General features: G+C 38.7%; 1 protein-coding gene across 1 annotated transcript; it reads right to left on the reverse strand.

The window, feature by feature from the left end:
• Positions 1–5,534: 5,534 nt before the first annotated feature.
• Positions 5,535–16,971, reverse strand: LOC120414054 (uncharacterized). Its single transcript, XM_039575071.2, has 3 exons — positions 16,895–16,971; positions 16,748–16,825; positions 5,535–16,550 (listed from the first exon to the last, which is right to left on the reverse strand). The coding sequence occupies exon 3, from the start codon at positions 16,522–16,524 to the stop codon at positions 5,989–5,991; it is 10,536 nt and encodes a 3,511-aa protein (XP_039431005.1). The 5' UTR covers positions 16,525–16,550; positions 16,748–16,825; positions 16,895–16,971; the 3' UTR covers positions 5,535–5,988.
• Between the last annotated feature and the right edge of the window lie 669 nt (positions 16,972–17,640).

Below are 17,640 nucleotides of genomic sequence, written 5' to 3' on the forward strand. Positions count from 1 at the left end.
ATGTACACATAAAGTAGACGAGTTCAAACAATCAAAACTCATCAAACTGGGAGAGTGATTATTATTGGACCCGCACTGTTTAACTGTTCTGTCATAGTTAATTTCGCCAAAGTACACAAAAAGTGACGCACCTCAGCATGATACAACAATTTGTTGAAGGGGGTTGGGGAGGCTGAAAATTTCAATCAACTTACCACAGCACCTCCACCGCTCCAACCCAATTGGTGGTGGGTGGCAATCAGAAAGTGAGGGTTTTGTAATTTGGGTCGACATTAATTAAAATATTTGGCTTACTCGGGCAATTGGCCATCAACAGAAATCGTTGGGAAAAGTGAAAGATTTTAATTTGAGAAATTGAGGCAATTTCAGGAACAAATATTATTTGTTTTGATACTTTTATTAGCTCTCGTCGCATAAACTCACATAATCACCCATTTCAGTGCTTTCTCCACCAAATCACTAATTAAACGCACTAACTAATTATCGAGCTTTAATTCGATTTCAGGATCCGAACTGTTAAATTATGCGAAAAATAATTATCGTAACAATTCGTTGAACACGCGTTTTTCCCTGCGTTCGATTGAACCCCCACGAAAAGCGCAAATTGTTTCCACCGCCCAAAACAACCGATCTCAATTGCAATCGGCTCAGCCCTCAGTGTGACACCACAAGTTGGACTCCAACGACCAACGGAGTGGCGCAGTTTTGTCGAATTTGGCGGAATCTGATTAATTTTTAACATTTGGATTTTCCCATAATGCATTCAGCTACACATGTTGAACAAGCTTTCAATTAGAGTTAATTAAATTGGGAAGGATTTTAAGCTTGATTAACAATCGGTTTAGGTGATTAGACGCGTTGACTTCCGGGTCACCTACCTTTGAATAGGGTTGGGTTTGAAGTAAAGTGTTGTGATGCTTCAAATGCCTCGATAAAAAATTCTGATTGAATTGCAAGAACAAGCTTATTGAATACAACTAATAAAACACATGAGGAAATATTTGGAAATGGAAGATCTTAGAAATTGTTTTAATGATTCAAACTACAGTGCTGTCCCATTTATGGCAACATCCGATTTTTGCAACAATGTCTTCAACTTTTCCCGATTTTGGCAACACCCAAATTAATTATTTTTTTGTTCTCGTAATACTTTCAAAACATACATTAATTCGTTGAGCAATTCTCCGCCAATCCCAGAAATGGATTTTACCTAAATTTTTTGGTTTGGCTCAAACTTTGTGGGGGCCTTCCCTATCACCAAAGAAGCCATTTTGTGTCATTGGTTCACCCACACAAATTTCCATACAATTTTGGCAGCTGTTCATACAAAAATACGTAAATATTTAAAAATCTATAACTTTTCAAAGAATTTTTTAATTGATTTGGTGTCTTCAGCAAAGTTGTAGATATTGATGGAGACTTTTCAGAAAAAATAGGTACATGGATTTTTTTAATGATTTTTTGATTAACTTTTTCCACAAAATATAATTTTCTTAAAATCCGTATTTTTAATATTTGTTATATGTTTTAGGGGACAAAACCCCGAATATTTTAAGCCATTCAGAAGTATGGACCAAAATTTTGCCGACGAGTTATAATGTTTTTTAATTCACAAAAATTGGAATATTGTGCTTAACATTTTTTATGTCAATCCATCCAGCAGGGCAATCTGGCCAAATCAAAAATCCGAACATGGTTTTAGCATGTACCAAAGTGGTACATATGTGTACCTTTAAGGATTTTTGATGTACTTCAAAGGTTCGATAAGTAGCCTTGCCCTGCTGGAAAGATAGCTGTTTTTTAGAAAACGTCACCAAATCAACTTCTTTATTACAGAAAAGTGATGTACCATCGATGTATCTAACGAATCTGTGTTCAGATTTTACCTAAACTTCTTATAAGTAGTACTTCCCTTTATACTTAACTTTTGAAGTACTTTATATATTGATTTTAACAACGGGATCGTGTTCCTTGGAAAATTTTAAGTAAGTTTGAGTATAAAAAGTCCATACTTAAGTTGATTTAGGCCAACTGTGGAACAATTTATCGATTTTTTGAGTATAAAGTACCATGCGCCTCCTTTAAAATGAAATTACACTGAATAATAATAAAACCAACATGAATTACAATAAAAACTAAAAGAGAAAATGTATTTTCTAATGCTTTTGCAAGTACTTGAACAACAATCAATATGCGCATACATACAAATACGTATTTATAAAACAATAAATTTAAAACTTGCAAAAGTTGAAAGAAATATTAAAAATAATCAACAAAACTAAAATAAAAGTTGCCCGCTGTCATCACAGACAATTGTACCAAAAGAAAAGTGTGTTTCTGTTGTCTGTGAACAATGTACAACACATGTACCAACTTGTACTTGCATGGAAATAATTATTTTCTAATAAAACAATTGTAATATTTGAGAAATTTCATGAAAATTCAAAATAAATCAAAAAAACTCAAATGGCAGCTGCCCGTTGACATCACAGACAATTGTATCAATAGAAAAGTGTGTTTCTGTTGTCTGTGAACAATGTACAACACATGTACCAACTTGCACTTGCATGGAAATAATTATTTTCTAATAAAACAATTCGAATATTTGAGACATTTGATGAAAATTCAAAATAAATCAAATAAACTCAAATAGCAGCTGCCCGTTGACATCACAGACAATTGTATCAATAGAAAAGTGTGTTTCTGTTGTCTGTGAACAATGTACAACACATGTACCAACTTGTACTTGCATGGAAATAATTATTTTCTAATAAAACAATTGAAATATTTGAGAAATTTCATGAAAATTCAAAATAAATCAAATAAACTCAAATAGCAGCTGCCCGTTGTTATCACAGACAATTGTACCAATAGAAAAGTGTGTTTCTGTTGTCTGTGAACAATGTACAACACATGTACCAACTTGTACTTGCAGGGAAATAATTATTTTCTAATAAAACAATTGAAATATTTGAGAAATTTCATGAAAATTCAAAATAAATCAAAAAAACTCAAATTGCAGCTGCCCGTTGACATCACAGATAATTGTACCAATAGAAAAGTGTGTTTCTGTTGTCTGTGAACAATGTATATCGCATGTACCAACTAGTACTTGCATTGAAATATTTTTTTTTCTAATAAAACAATTCGAATATTTGAGAAATTTGATGAAAATTCAAAATAAATCCAATAAACTCAAATAGCAGCTGCCCGTTGACATCACAGACAATTGTACCAATAGAAAAGTGTGATTCTGTTGTCTGTGAACAATGTACAACATATGTACCAACTTGTATTTGCATGGAAATAATTATTTTCTAATAAAACAATTGAAATATTTGAGAAATTTGATGAAAATTCAAAATAAATGAAATAAACTCAAATAGCAGCTGCCCGTTGACATCACAGACAATTGTACCAATAGAAAAGTGTGTTTCTGTTGTCTGTAAACAATGTATATCGCATGTACCAACTTGTACTTGCATTGAAATATTTTTTTTTTCTAATAAAACAATTCGAATATTTGAGAAATTTGAAGAAAATTCAAAATAAATCCAATAAACTCAAATAGCAGCTGCCCGTTGACATCACAGACAATTGTACCAATAGAAAAGTGTGTTTCTGTTGTCTGTGAACAATGTACATCGCATGTACCAACTTGTACTTGCATGGAAATAATTATTTTCTAATAAAAAAAATCGAATATTCACAAATCTTCGAATTGTTTTATTAGAAAAAAATATTTCAATGCAAGTACAAGTTGGTACATGCGATGTACATTGTTCACAGACAACAGAAACACACTTTTCTATTGGTACAATTGTCTGTGATGTCAACGGGCAGCTGCTATTTGATTTTATTGGATTTATTTTGAATTTTCATCAAATTTCTCAAATATTCGAATTGTTTTATTAGAAAATAATTATTTCCATGCAAGTACAAGTTGGTACATGTGTTGTACATTGTTCACAGACAACAGAAACACACTTTTCTATTGGTACAATTGTCTGTGATGACAGCGGGCATCTTTTTTTTAAGTTTTGTTGATTATTTTTAATATTTCTTTCAACTTTTGCAAGTTTTAAATTTATTGTTTTGTAAATACGTATTTGTATGTATGCGCATATTGATTGTTGTTCAAGTACTTGCAAAAGCATTAGAAAATACATTTTCTCTTTTAGTTTTTATTGTAATACATGTTGGTTTTATTATTATTCAGTGTAATTTCATTTTAAAGGAGGCGCATGGTACTTTATACTCAAAAAATCGATAAATTGTTCCACAGTTGGCCTAAATCAACTTAAGTATGGACTTTTTATACTCAAACTTACTTAAAATTTTCCAAGGAACACGATCCCGTTGTCAAAATCAATATATAAAGTACTTCAAAAGTTAAGTATAAAGGGAAGTACTACTTATAAGAAGTTTAGGTAAAATCTGAACACAGATTCGTTAGGTACATCGATGGTACATCACTTTTCTGTAATAAAGAAGTTGATTTGGTGACGTTTTCTAAAAAACAGCTATCTTTCCAGCAGGGCAAGGCTACTTATCGAACCTTTGAAGTACATCAAAAATCCTTAAAGGTACACATATGTACCACTTTGGTACATGCTAAAACCATGTTCGGATTTTTGATTTGGCCAGATTGCCTTGCTGGATGGATTGACATACATTTTTTGACCACTTTTTAATGTAAAATCGAATTTGCAATCGAAAAGTATTTTAAATTTTTTTTGTTTTCAAAATAAAGCCATTCAAAGTTTTATTTTTTTCGATATATTCCTGTTTTTTTTACTTTTTAAAATAGTGTCCTTGATTGTCCATTCCTAAAAATATTTATGTTTGAAAAGTTAAAAAAATGGTTAAACTATGAAACCTTCGTGAAATTTTCCGAACTTTTCAAAAACAATATTTTGATTTTTTTTAACCAAGACTAACGATTGAAAAGGGTCAAACATTCAATATTACGTCCTTTTGAAATGTTAGTCTTGTCCTTTGTGTTTTGTCCCCAAAAACATATAAAAAATTAAAAATTTAAAATTACGGATTTTGGGAACTTTTAAAATTTTTGTGAAAAGATCACCAATTTTTTCCGTGTACCTTTTTTTCTGAATAGTCCTCATCAATACCTACAACTTTGCCGAAGGCACCAAAGCAATCAAAAAATTGCTTGAAAAATTATAGATTTTCGAATGTTAAGGTACCTACCATTTATGTATAAACAGCTGCCAAAATTGCATGGAGATTTGTATGGGTGAACCAATGACACAAAATGGCTCTTAAAATTTTACTTTTCTCTTTGCATTTTTCACTTGAAACTATGCACTTTGAACATAACATTATTAACTTTTTATATTGTATATAATTTTTTATTATATTAGTTCTTTTTTTGTAAAGTGTTTAAGTTATTGTTTTGAATTAAATCAGACAATCTTTTTTCTTTACCTGGATAAGCGCTTTCTCTGCTTATTTTTTTTTAAAAGTGCTAAACTATTTTTAAAGGGCAGTGATATATAATAGCATGTAATGAATCTGAATTATTATTTATTAATTGTTATGATTGAATATAAACTACAGAATAGAGATATAAAATTAAAAAAATGCCGGTGTGGGAAATGCATCACATAAACCGATGTTTTTGTATATTGTTTTTTTTTTTAATTGACGTTGCAACTTTTGGATTAATAACATTTAAAAATTATCTCCTATGTTATATGATTGATAATGTAAGATTAAACAAAGTACAAGCTATGTTTTAGTTATGTAAATTTTTTTTCGTGTTAGTAGATCATTTTGTGTAATTTTCATTAGGATATACTCAATTTGTTTATTTTTTTTTATTTTTAAAACTTTTAGGTAAATGCATTTTTATGCTTGAATTTACTTTTGACAGTACCAGGCCAACCTCCAATCATTATTTTATATTTCTCACATTACTTTTGCCAAATTTCTAGATGGAATCCCTTGATCTCTTAGTTTCAAGTTTCAATTATAAACCGCCAAAAACGCCTCCCTCAAATCGGACATGGACTTCCCGTAGATCGTATCTGTCGAAGCGTTTCTCCTGAATCCAGCATTCACAAACTGTTGCGAACCGTAACATGAAACAACTTCAACGCGATGAGCACCACCACGGCCGTGCCAGTCTGAGGCATAGTTTTTCCTATTTTTAGCACGCTCCAGCAGGTCACCGTAAGCGATGACTCCCCTGGAAGGACACTCGAAGCAGGTTTGACAAAATTGTGCAAAGCAAAGTTCCCTGATGGTCGACGGTTTGCTGAGGTCCAGGATGGTTTTCAAACACGGATTGGTGTTGGTTTTATTTTCGGACATTTTCACCAAATGTTGGCTGATCTCCAGTGCGAACTGCTTCGAAGGGATCGATCGCAGCTCAAAAATGCTCCCAAGAAGGCAATCGTACAGGCAGTTGCTGTCGGGGGTTGGCTTTCCGGGGGTCTTGTCAGTTTGGCCAACGCGGAATTTGTTGTCTATCAGATGGAGGTCATTTGTGATTCCTTTGAAGTTAAGCGGAGAGGAATATGTCTTTCTTGCTTCAGTGCCATTCGCAAGATTTACGCAGATACTGGAAATGACCACTGCTCGTCGCAAAAGAACGAACCGCGCAGCGTCCAAACAAAGTTCCAGATATTGAACGTCGATCGGTTTTCCTCTGCGAATGCAGACTGCCAGTCGCTCCAGCTCGGTAGAACTCTGTTCCCATTTGGCCAATGCTTCGTTGAACTGCTGATCGAGAAGATTCTCGACCGGAGTCATTGCCAGCGCCTGGCGCTTTTTTTCGGCCTCTTTTTTAAGCTTCTCAATTTGCACCTTTTTGGTGAAATCTTCACTCGCATTGGCTTCTTCTTCGGTGCCCAGTTTGAGTTCAATGCATCGTTCAGCGTAATTCATCAGCAGAAATGAGCCTTTCTCTAGCACTGGTTTGTGGATGACTTGCTGAAAAATAGTTTCCAACCTTTCACGCAAAATCTCCTTCACACGATTGGAAGCGTCTGTCGCGAATACCTCAATAGAGTTGATTTCTGGTGGATTCTCAACTGGTTCTTCATGGGCAAACTGTAACTTTAGCTTATCAGACAAGTCTCGTAAAATTTGGCCAACATTCATCATCAGTTTTGGACCGTGGCTTGAAATCGAAGTTTTGGTCACTTCGTTTACTTCGTCTGACAAAATTGACACAACTGACTTGTGTATATTGAGTCGCTGCGTTGACTTGGAAATGATTTGCAAAATATTTTCCGAAATTTTCTCAAAAATCTTTCCAAAATTTGTAAAATATTGTTGTCTTTTAAAATGACTTTCCGTAATAGTATCAAAATTTTGTCGAGCTTTTTCGACACCCATTAATTGTGCAGTATTGCCTAAACATTCTCCAAAATCCTTAAAAGTTTCCTCATTTTCTACTATCGTTCGTATTTCATCACTTAACTTTGCGCATATCAATTGGAGGCGATCCTCAATCAAAAAGATAACACTAGAATTGTCGGAAACGACGTCGAATCCACGGATCAACGGTGTAACTAATCGTCTCATGTGCTGAGTGTCTCGTTTGTCGGGTTCAGAAACATGAGTAGCAAATCTCATAAACCTGTCTTGCCCCACTCCAATGTAATGAGCTGCCATAAATGCAACTCGTTTCAAAAAATTGTTATATTTCAGTTTATAGTAATCATTGCCGTACAAGCTGCAAGCCATACGGAATGCACTGCAGATGTTTTTCCAACCGGCCGTGAACTTGCTTATATCTTGAGCCATACGTACAGGTTTGCGTAGATATGGATTAAATAAAAGCACAGACGCTATTTGAGTTGCACCCCACAGAAATGTAAAAGCAATCTTGACGTGGGTGATGTTGTCCTTTTGCAGTAGCAAATCGACTCCATTCAGTGAAAATTGACTCCATTCTTCGATGCTTGCGCACTGGTCATGTGTTGAAAATTGATCCAACTTGAGTTTGCACATGGTTCCTTTTAAGCTATCCAATCGTTGAACAACATTTACAATGCTGTTTTCGTCCAGAAAATGTAACGCATTGCCAACAGAATTTTCTCTCATATTCGCGGAAACCTTAGCCGGTTCGATGATTCCACTTGCAAGCAGGTCTGCTACAAATCTTCGATGTGGTTTAGACATCAACGTTATATCAAGGAATTTATTTTCTCTGACACAGCTCAACATCCTTTGGAACGCAATCCTGTAGCAAAAGCACTGGTTAAACAAATCTTTAACGTCTTCCTCGTAAATCTTGTACGGTCCCAGCTGGATTGATTTAATCTTGGAGTAATCACAACGCAGAACGTAGACTTCTTTGTTCAATTCTTGTCTGCTCAAAACTTGAAGCTGTACCAACAGAACCAGAATACGTTTCGCATCGTTCGTATTTATGTTAAGCTTGGAAAAGTCTTCTAAACAGACCGAATCATAGCGATTAATATTTCGAGACTCCAAATCGGTTCCATCTAGATTTAATCGTGCTTTTCTTTGAAACGTAATTGCTCCAATTTCTTTGAATATCGCATATTTCACCGGCCCAAGAGCTGTCTTCAGTGGCGTCTTGGAGTACACATTTTCATTCAGCAGCTGATCGGGATACAGCAAAAGCTCTCCTGCGTCGGGGGTCACTTTCGTTACCTTCAGCGCGTGTTGTGTTACTTTCTTATCAAAGAATTTCATGTCTTCAAATGATAACACATTTCTATCCAATACGATGTACTGTTCGTCGTCTCTCAAGACGCCCTGCTCTAGGAGAAATTTCCAAAAATCTTCTCTGCTTGGTAGCTTCATCTCTTCTTTTAGCAATCGTGAAAACTGTTCAATCTCTATCGATTTTTCCTGGTTTTTTCGACAGTTTTCAAGAAAGTTTAAAAGTTTTTCCGCCGATGTACCATAACCATAGCAAAGCCCTTTCAATTCGTCCTCGGTAATGTTTTCCTTAATTGTCGGGTGCTGAATAATTTTGTGTTCAAGTAAAGCGTAAAATATTTCCAATGACAACCCCTTTTTGATGTTGCAGTCGTCCGTGAAAGATGTTCCAGTGACCGGATGACCTAGAATGGCATCGATGGATTGTGTGAGTGATCCGTAGAACTTGCAGATCGTTTGCTTTTGTTCCTTGTAAGCAGTAATTGGAAGAATGTTGTTCTTAAAGTTGGTTTTTATCCTTTCGACCACTATCACATTCGCCATCAGATGCACACAACGTTCGTCGAAAAGGTGGGCTGCTTTACGTAGCAACTGTGAAAAGGTTTGTATCTTTGGCTCATTGATGGCAGTCATGTTAATTTCTGTAGACAGTGCGTACGCTTTGTAGTAGTAAGCACCCTCCGAAAATTGTGGCTCCATTGCGATTGCCTTGTCAAACAGCTTATGGGCCAGCTCTCTTTGCTTATTCACTGCAAGGTACTGACCAAGTCTAATCATACGGGGAATACTAGTATCGACCCATTCCAGCAGGGATTCGTTGCTTGCAGCATTCAAAGATTTTAGCTCCACCAAAAAATCATCCAGCGATCTTTCCAGTATGCGTGAGCGCTGTTCAGAATTGTCCACCAAGTTCTTCCCATTTTTATCCAACCAATACACCCATCTGTCCAAGCAGCAACTCAACAGAATTTCTATCAGCTTTTCATCGCCTTTAGTGACAGCACTAGTTGAAAGCAGCTTTCTCAGCTCGTCATATTGCTCGGTAAACATCTTGAAACAGGTTTCTTCCTTCGCAATACGAGTTTCATAGTACGCCTTGATCAGCGAGATGCGGCAGAGTTCACGCGAATCTCGCTCCCGTTTGAGCTGCATTACGTTCGCGGACTCTGTCAGATCCAGCACAATCAGCTGGCCAGATCCACGGTCACCACATCTGGCTGCCCGTCCGAATGCTTGCTGCTCAACGCGGATGTTGCTCGGCAGATAGGTCAAGCAAACATGCACTCCACCGGCTTTTTTCAATTCGGGAGTTATTTTTATGTCCGTTCCTCGACCTGCTAGGTTAGTGGCGATGATTATCTGACCCGGCGGTAGTTCTCCTATGTCGAACTCTTCGTACTCGCGAGTGTAAGTGCGAATGTGGGTCGACGTTTTTCCTTCGAAAGCTTTATAAAGCGCAGTCACGTCATTCAATGTTTCACAAATTATCAGAACAGAACGCTGCCTTCGCTGGGTCATGTGCATAGTGGATTCGATGATGGCATCGGTCCACTCAGCAGCACTTTTGCAAACGATGGGAACATCCTCGTAAAACAGTTTACACTTTGCCGTGGGAATATTTACAAAATTTACACAGTAAATCTCCTCCAGCAAATCCCGTTCCCTGTGTGATCCCAATGTACCAGATAAACCGTACAACTTGTCGTACAGCTTGAAGAACGTTACATTCGAGATGAACACTGCCTTCAAGCTCTGCAGGTACGTCTTGCAACCGTGCTTCAGCTGTACAAACTGGTGCAGCGCCGCTTCCCACTGACTATTCACCAAATCTGTGCCCGTGTCTCTGTCCAGGATCGTAATGTTGGGCGTTCTATCGGCACTGCTTCCGCTCCGATCAACATCGACCACATAGTCGTGGCCAGCTTCCATGACGAGAGCCATCTTGGCAGCTTCGATCCACGACTCCAGGTGCAAATCCACAAATGATCGCAAGTAATTGGGCACGTGGATGCACTTCTCTCTGTTGATATACTCCGTCAGTAGGTACTCCAAACGATCAAGGTAAACAGAGTATTCGGATCCCAGCAACTCACCGAGGACGTCATTCTTTATGTTTTCTGTCATCAACTTGCCATCACCGTCAATTATCTTGGCCTCGACAAGCTTGTTCCAGATGAAGTTTCGCTTTTCCTCGCTCAACGTCGCATCTATCTTACCGATGTCTGTGCACTTTAGTACTCCATAAATTTGCCACAAAACTGCATCTCTAATTAAAGTGGAGTCAAATCCATTTGAACTGTTGTTCACCCACTGCCAAATGAATACGTACACGGACTCCAGTTTGTCCATGTCGGGCAAGTCGTGTGACAAATATAGCATGTTATTACCCCTGTCCAGCAGCATACTGTCCACTTCGTCAACGATGACGTTCACGAAATCTCGGTCACCCAGTACGTTGTTCTGGTAAAACTTGTGCAGCAGATAGTCCCGCTGAAAGCTGGAAAGATCTCCGTACACAACCTGATTCCCCGAGTAGGCTTCCTTCCGCTTCTCGATGTCTTCGCTGCAGTTGTGGGACACGTTGATACCAAATTTAGCGTAGATGGATTTGCTCAGCTCGGCGTCTCTCCTGGCCAGCACCGACGAGCTGGTGATGATGTCCACCTTCTGGCCCTGCGATGCCTTGATGATGGCTACAGCTACCACAATCAACGACTTGCCCTCGCCGGTGGACACTTGGGCAAGGGTGTTTGTGTCATTGCTAAGCAGTGTTAACACGGTGAGTTTCTGTGAATTTCTCAATCGAAAGTTGAAGTTTTCATGAACGGCATCGTCAATATCCCTAAGTTTATCGAGTGTGCTTTTGTTAGCAAATTTTACAGTTTGTGACATATATCCTTTGAAAAATTTTCCTTTGACATTGGTCAGTAGATTTGTTGAGTCTTTTTTCAAAAGATTGTTTATTATTCCTCTTTCTCTGTTCATTTTTTGGATGTCCTTTTTAATTTCTGGCATTTTCTTCAAAATATTCTCAGAAGCATGTTTGTTTTCGAGAATAAGTTGCACTAAAATAGCGATACCTCGTTCTTGATAGTCAATAGCTTGATTTTTCATTTTTTTCAACCATTCAGGAAAACCGACTTCATCGAGAGTACCAATGTCTTCTTCAGTAAGAATGCACCTTCCATTGTAGACATTCCATAATGTATTGACAATGTTGATATCAGTTACATGATGACGTTCAAGTTTGTCGAAAAGCTTTTCAATCATTTCGAAGCTATAGTTGTTCAGCAAGGATACTGTATAGTACGAGGCTTCTTTAAACTTCTGGCTATTTTGCGGCCAACGAGCGATTTCTTTAAGCTTCTCTGTCCAGAAAATCTCCTCCAGAACATAAAACCACTCAGGAAGATCTAGCTTTTGCAATGCTTCAGGTTTGATGTTACTGAGATATAACAATCGTAGCATTCGGTCCACTTTTTCAACTGTTAGAGAGTTTTCTGGTTTCTTCTGGTCGAGTTTGCTACTCAACAAAATCAGAATTGATTTATTTTCTACCTTTGATAGGTGTAATCTCCATTCCGACTTTTTTGCTAACAATTCTTTAAAGTATCGCTCTAAGTTTAGCAGAAGTATCTCTCTAACCCAGTAATGCTGCGGATAAGCTAACACAATCCAGCTTGTGATGGTTTCCTCATGCAGTCCCTCAGCACATGCAATTAGGTAGTGATTCACAAGAAAATAAATTTCATCAGTTGAAATATGTTTACCTTCAGTATCAAATCTTAGCAAAAGGTTTCGCAAAAGTTGATTGTGGGCACTGTTTGAAACATCACTTTTAGTAAACAACTTTTCTACAGTATGTCGCTCTCCAAATGAAAAATATTTCACTAGGTCCTCTACAAGATTGACATTGCACAAATTCTTTTCATCGCTTTTAGTAGCACTACGCATTAACAAATCATCTGCCATGAAAGAATCAATCAACTGTTTTTCGCCGAGTGATGTCAAATGGGCCGATATTTCGGAATACTTTTTGGCTCGTGATCGCCGACTATCTTCCAACTTCATAAGATTTTCATTTAAACTTAGTTTGAAGAATGAATCATTTTGCTGCAGTAAGTATACGATCCCGTTCGCTTCCGGGTTGTGATTGTGTTGCAGATATAGCTTACCACGGGAATCCCGAACATAAATTCGGATATTTACCCCAAAAGCAGTGGCCAACAGCTCTCTAAAACTGCCTGTTAAGGGTCCTTCACGTACAATCGTAGATCGAAATGTTTCGAAAAATTGATCATCTTGCAAACATTGACCCCAGCCAAATTGCGGGATCAGACTGCTGATGTAACAAGCACGAAGATTACCTAGACGATAATCGCGATTTATGTCGTCGATTAGTTTTGGGGCAAGAGTTAAATCTTCATTTCCGTGGTACCATAAACGAACAACCGAATTTGAAAAGGTGGACTGAACTAACTCTTTCGCAAATTGGTCCCTCAAAACAGCAGAGTCATAGTCCTGAAGTTCAGCAAAAAACTTGTATCGATCCAGGTGGGTCTGAATGGATGGGACAACGTTTTTGGAAATTGCAACTTCCAGCAAGAAGGCTTGCACAACTGATGGTGGAAAGTGCTTGCGGTTAGACTCACAATAGGAAGAAAGCTTCTGTTGCTGTCTTTCATTAGTGGTTTGAAACAGATACTCATCCAGTGTGCCCAAAGAATCATGCCAAGCGATGCCACTTTGTTTACGATCTTCTTCGAGGCAAATCGTAGTATATCGTGATGCTAACTCTAAATAGTCATTATTTATGGTATCTGCATCAAATGTGTCGGAAAATTCTTCGAAAGCTAAAAGTTTATATTTATCAATCAATATTTGCCCAATGGTATGTACATCTTTTGCTGTTAGTTTAGTTTTCTTTTTTTTGAGTGATTCAAACAAAACTAATTTGCCGTGAAGATCAGATTTTTCAATTCGACAATGCCGAAGTTGCTTCCAGTTGACCACCGAATCACTTTTAAATGCTGAATTCATTAATGATGTAGATTTGAAGGTATTGCGCTTGGTTGTACTTGGTATTTTTGGTAGAGGTTCTCCTATGTCTTGTTCGGTGTTTTGATGAGATATTAAATGGTGAACTCTTTGTCTTTTGTTGGTTTTTTTGCGCTGCTCCACGGATCCGTCCATTGCTCGTTGCCGGATGCACTCCATGCGATTGTATATGTTCAAGAGGACATTTTCGTCAACAGAATTAAAGTACTGGTCGTACTTGGCGGTGAAGGAGCTCTCAACGATTGTTTTCTTCATTACGGCTGCCGATGTTTGTCTGCGATCGCGTTGTACAAATTGTCGTCTTTGGTGACAATTTTGGAAACTATTTTCCGGTCTGGTGGCATGTGTAATGCTGGCATATTTGTTCTTATGCCAACACCAAACACTGTCCTTTCTGGAATCGTCATGATACTTGACAGTGAATTTACTTTTGTAGTCTTCTCCGTAGTAATAAGTCAACCTCCATATCTGGTAATCCAGATAGCCCATGTCCCAACCGTTGAGGCCAGTGTTGCCGTACAATCCAGCTGCTCCTGGTCGACCATCCTGGCCCCGGGTAGTTGATTTTTGAACATTGAAAATTTCTCCTGATGCAATATTCTTCACTACGATATGCCCGGGAAATCCCCCTTGGCCTTCTCGTCCAAAGTCACCCCCTTGGCCACCAGGTTTACCCAACGAACCCTTGTAGACAAGGTAGCAATGGCTGTAGTTTTGAAATATTTTTGGTTCACAGTATGAAAAAACTATCCTTTGACCTTCCAAGCCACAAGCTTCAATGAAATATTCACTGTCTCGTATTTCTTTTTTGCTGGTAGTGGGAAATCTTCGAGCGATTTGCTCGACCATCCTTTGGGCACCTTTTGCCCTAGTGCTCGCTAGAGCTATGAATCTTACCGGTGACTTGAAATCTTTTTCAAGCTCTTCTCGCTTTATGCCAACCCCATCTTGCCCTTTTTGCCCGTTTCCACCGTCTTGACCGTCACCACCATTACCTCCATTGGAAATGATTGAAAGTTGCTCGCAGTGGGTCATTCGTTCCGTCAAAATTAAAACATTGCCCCCACTTTCACCGGGAAGCCCATCTAGGCCTGAGCTTCCCTCCCCTCCCACAGCAATAGCTGAGCGGGCTGGACTGTACGTGTGAACGCAGTGCTTCCCAGACACATCCCACACCACTGTTCCATGCACCATGATGAGCTTAGATCTTACAGCGATATTTTTCCCGTACCAGATGTCGTTCACAAGATCGGCGTCCACATGGAATACTTCCCAACCGATGAAGCGCACTTCAGATATGCTCAATTCGTTTGCAAGCTCGTTTTCTACCGATTCCAGAACATCACTTAGCACAATATGCTTTCCCAAAACTTCAACTACTGCTCGACCGTCTATCATGACGGTATCAACTTGCACTGGGTCGATAAAACGGCGAATGGTTTCTTGTATTTTGTCTTCAATAATCAGTTGGGTTCCTTGTGGCAAGTTGCTGACCATGCACTTTAGTTCCGTAAGATGTTCATTATTTTCTAGGTCGGTTAGATTCATAACATTCCTGAAATCTACCTTTGGTGATTGTTCCCTGGCACCTAATCTACCTGCCACTACCTTTACGTTACGAGACTGGCTCAGATAACTCGTTAGGCAACTTAACAATCCTAGCTCACCCTTAACGGATTCACAAAAGTTGTCAATATGTTCCAAACATACGACTTTAAAACGTTGTACGATAGAATGTTCTTCTTCTTCGTTCAGTGTTAATTTGAGCAATTCTTTATGATAGTCCAATGTTTTAAAATGCTCTGGGATATCATCCCAGGATTTCATATGTTCTATTAAATTTAAATTGTTCAAAATGTCAATTTCTTTACTACCTCTCAAAAATGACGCCATTGACTGTGTAATTTCCTCCAAGCACTGATCCAAGCAAATTGTTTTGTACTCATCCTCCACGAAAGCGGTGTCTATCGCACTTAGCTCCTGCCCAATATCACGCACGACAGCGCACTTTACCTGTTCCAAGGACATTTTGTACTGCACCACCTCGCTGTAAATCGTACTTCTAACGCGTTCCTTTGCACCGCCGTACAACACTTCCTCTCTGTCTGGTTTATGTTCCGGGTTTGGACGTTTCGAGTCACCTTTGCTTGGCTCGCCGTGCTGGACAAGATGATACGCTCGGGCCAAACATGTCTCATTTTGGGCAGGAATCTCAGCCCGTTGAAATGTTAGACCGAGAGCTGCTTCCTCCAGGGAGATGACGAGACGAACCAGTTGTATGCACCAAAGTAGCTGTCCCAGGTGCTTCTTGTCCTGGCCCGAGCATTCTTGCAGATGAGGAAGCAGCTCAGAATTGTTATCTATGCTGCCCAACGCAAGGCAACTTTCGACATATTCCTTGTGAGTTGAGCTTTTGAGTGATGCGGTCAGTTTGTGGCTTTCTCCGGTGACCTCTTCCAGTAACTCCCTGACATGTTCGCTCGAATCGTCCACCGAGTGGTCCCGATCATCTGCAGGGATTTTGTCGTAATTCTGCAGGCAACGGTTCAGAAATATCTGCGTGCTGTGTAAATCCAACTTTCCCAGAAAGTAACAGTTGTTCAGATGGACTGCCAAACCGTGATCGTGGTAGAACATCAGCTGGTGGTACTCTGATAGTTGTTGACTGTCAATCTGATTCAGTTCAGCTCTAGTGTTTTGATAACTTGCCGCTATGGTTTCCAATGATTCCTTCAGCCATGGTGGTGTCTCGCTGGGTTCCCAAAAGCGTTCCAATGCATCTATCATTCCATTACGCTCCATGATGATGATGGTTAAAATGACATGACCTGCCAAAGTATCAAATTAATCAAAAATGTACTACCGGGAATCAATTCACATCCGCTGATAGCATCACTAGACTGCACTTTCAAGCAATATTCGAAATCTTATCTTGGTTTCGTTGAGCAACGGGACGTGCAATCAATTTGCGAAAAAAAACATGGCGCAGTCCACAAATGCGAATCTAATTCGAGGTGTGACTTACCTTATTCGGTTTTAAACTATAAATCAATCATTGAAATACACCAATTTCATTAGCACTTTCAACTGCGTCGTTTGCCGTCTATTGGGAAAAGAGAAATGCAAATATTAGAGCACCGGTTAACGAATTGCTAAATGCAACCAATCCTACCTGTATCGAACGTTCGGACTGCTCTGGACACGTCTCGGCAATAAAGTGTGAATGTTGATAAGCTGTACCAGGATGAATGAATCATGCACTTTTAAAGGGGCCATTCATTAATATCGAAACCCACTACATCGCGCTGACATGCTTCAAAACTTCACAGGCTTCTTGATACAAACAAACCCGCCTTACTTGGATTCCACGCGTTGCGGAATAAATGATTGTCCAAGAAAACATAAACAAACTTCGGAAGCCGGTCGATGCACGGTATTTGACACCAGCGGTGCGCAATGACTTAGCGTGAGCTAAGCGTACTGCGCAAGACAAGGTTTGTGTCTTCGCTAGTAGGTTAAGAGTTTCTTTTAGGAAAAGTTCTTAAATCGAATGAGGAATCTTTTTTCATTCAAATTAAAATGTTGAATTGCGTTTCCTCTTAACATAACCCGAGATTTACTGTGTTGATTTTAAATCTCGACACATTATGTAGGCAAACGAGATACCAAGTGGATGTACAGCACACAAGTGAAGTCTCGATTTCTTCTCTGAATCGGCAGCTGCCGATTTTGATTATGAGCCGAGTTAAATTGCAAATTTCCACGCTGTGACTGATGTTCGATAACCCCCCCCCCCCACCCGCTTGGTGTTGAACTCGAGTGTCAATTTTACGACATTTTCCACTTTGGTGAGCAAAAATCAAATCACACCCACCTTCTGACTGTTTTCGGAGAAAACACAGACAAACTAAAGAGGGT

The sequence above is a fragment of the Culex pipiens genome, chromosome 2, assembly GCF_016801865.2.
Source record: "Culex pipiens pallens isolate TS chromosome 2, TS_CPP_V2, whole genome shotgun sequence".
Classification (NCBI taxonomy): Eukaryota; Metazoa; Arthropoda; class Insecta; order Diptera; family Culicidae; genus Culex; species Culex pipiens.

Bases quoted from the DNA above. Each gene is read 5' to 3' on its own strand.
- LOC120414054 (XM_039575071.2), bottom strand. From the start codon at position 16,524: ATGGAGCGTAATGGAATGATAGATGCATTGGAACGCTTTTGGGAACCC.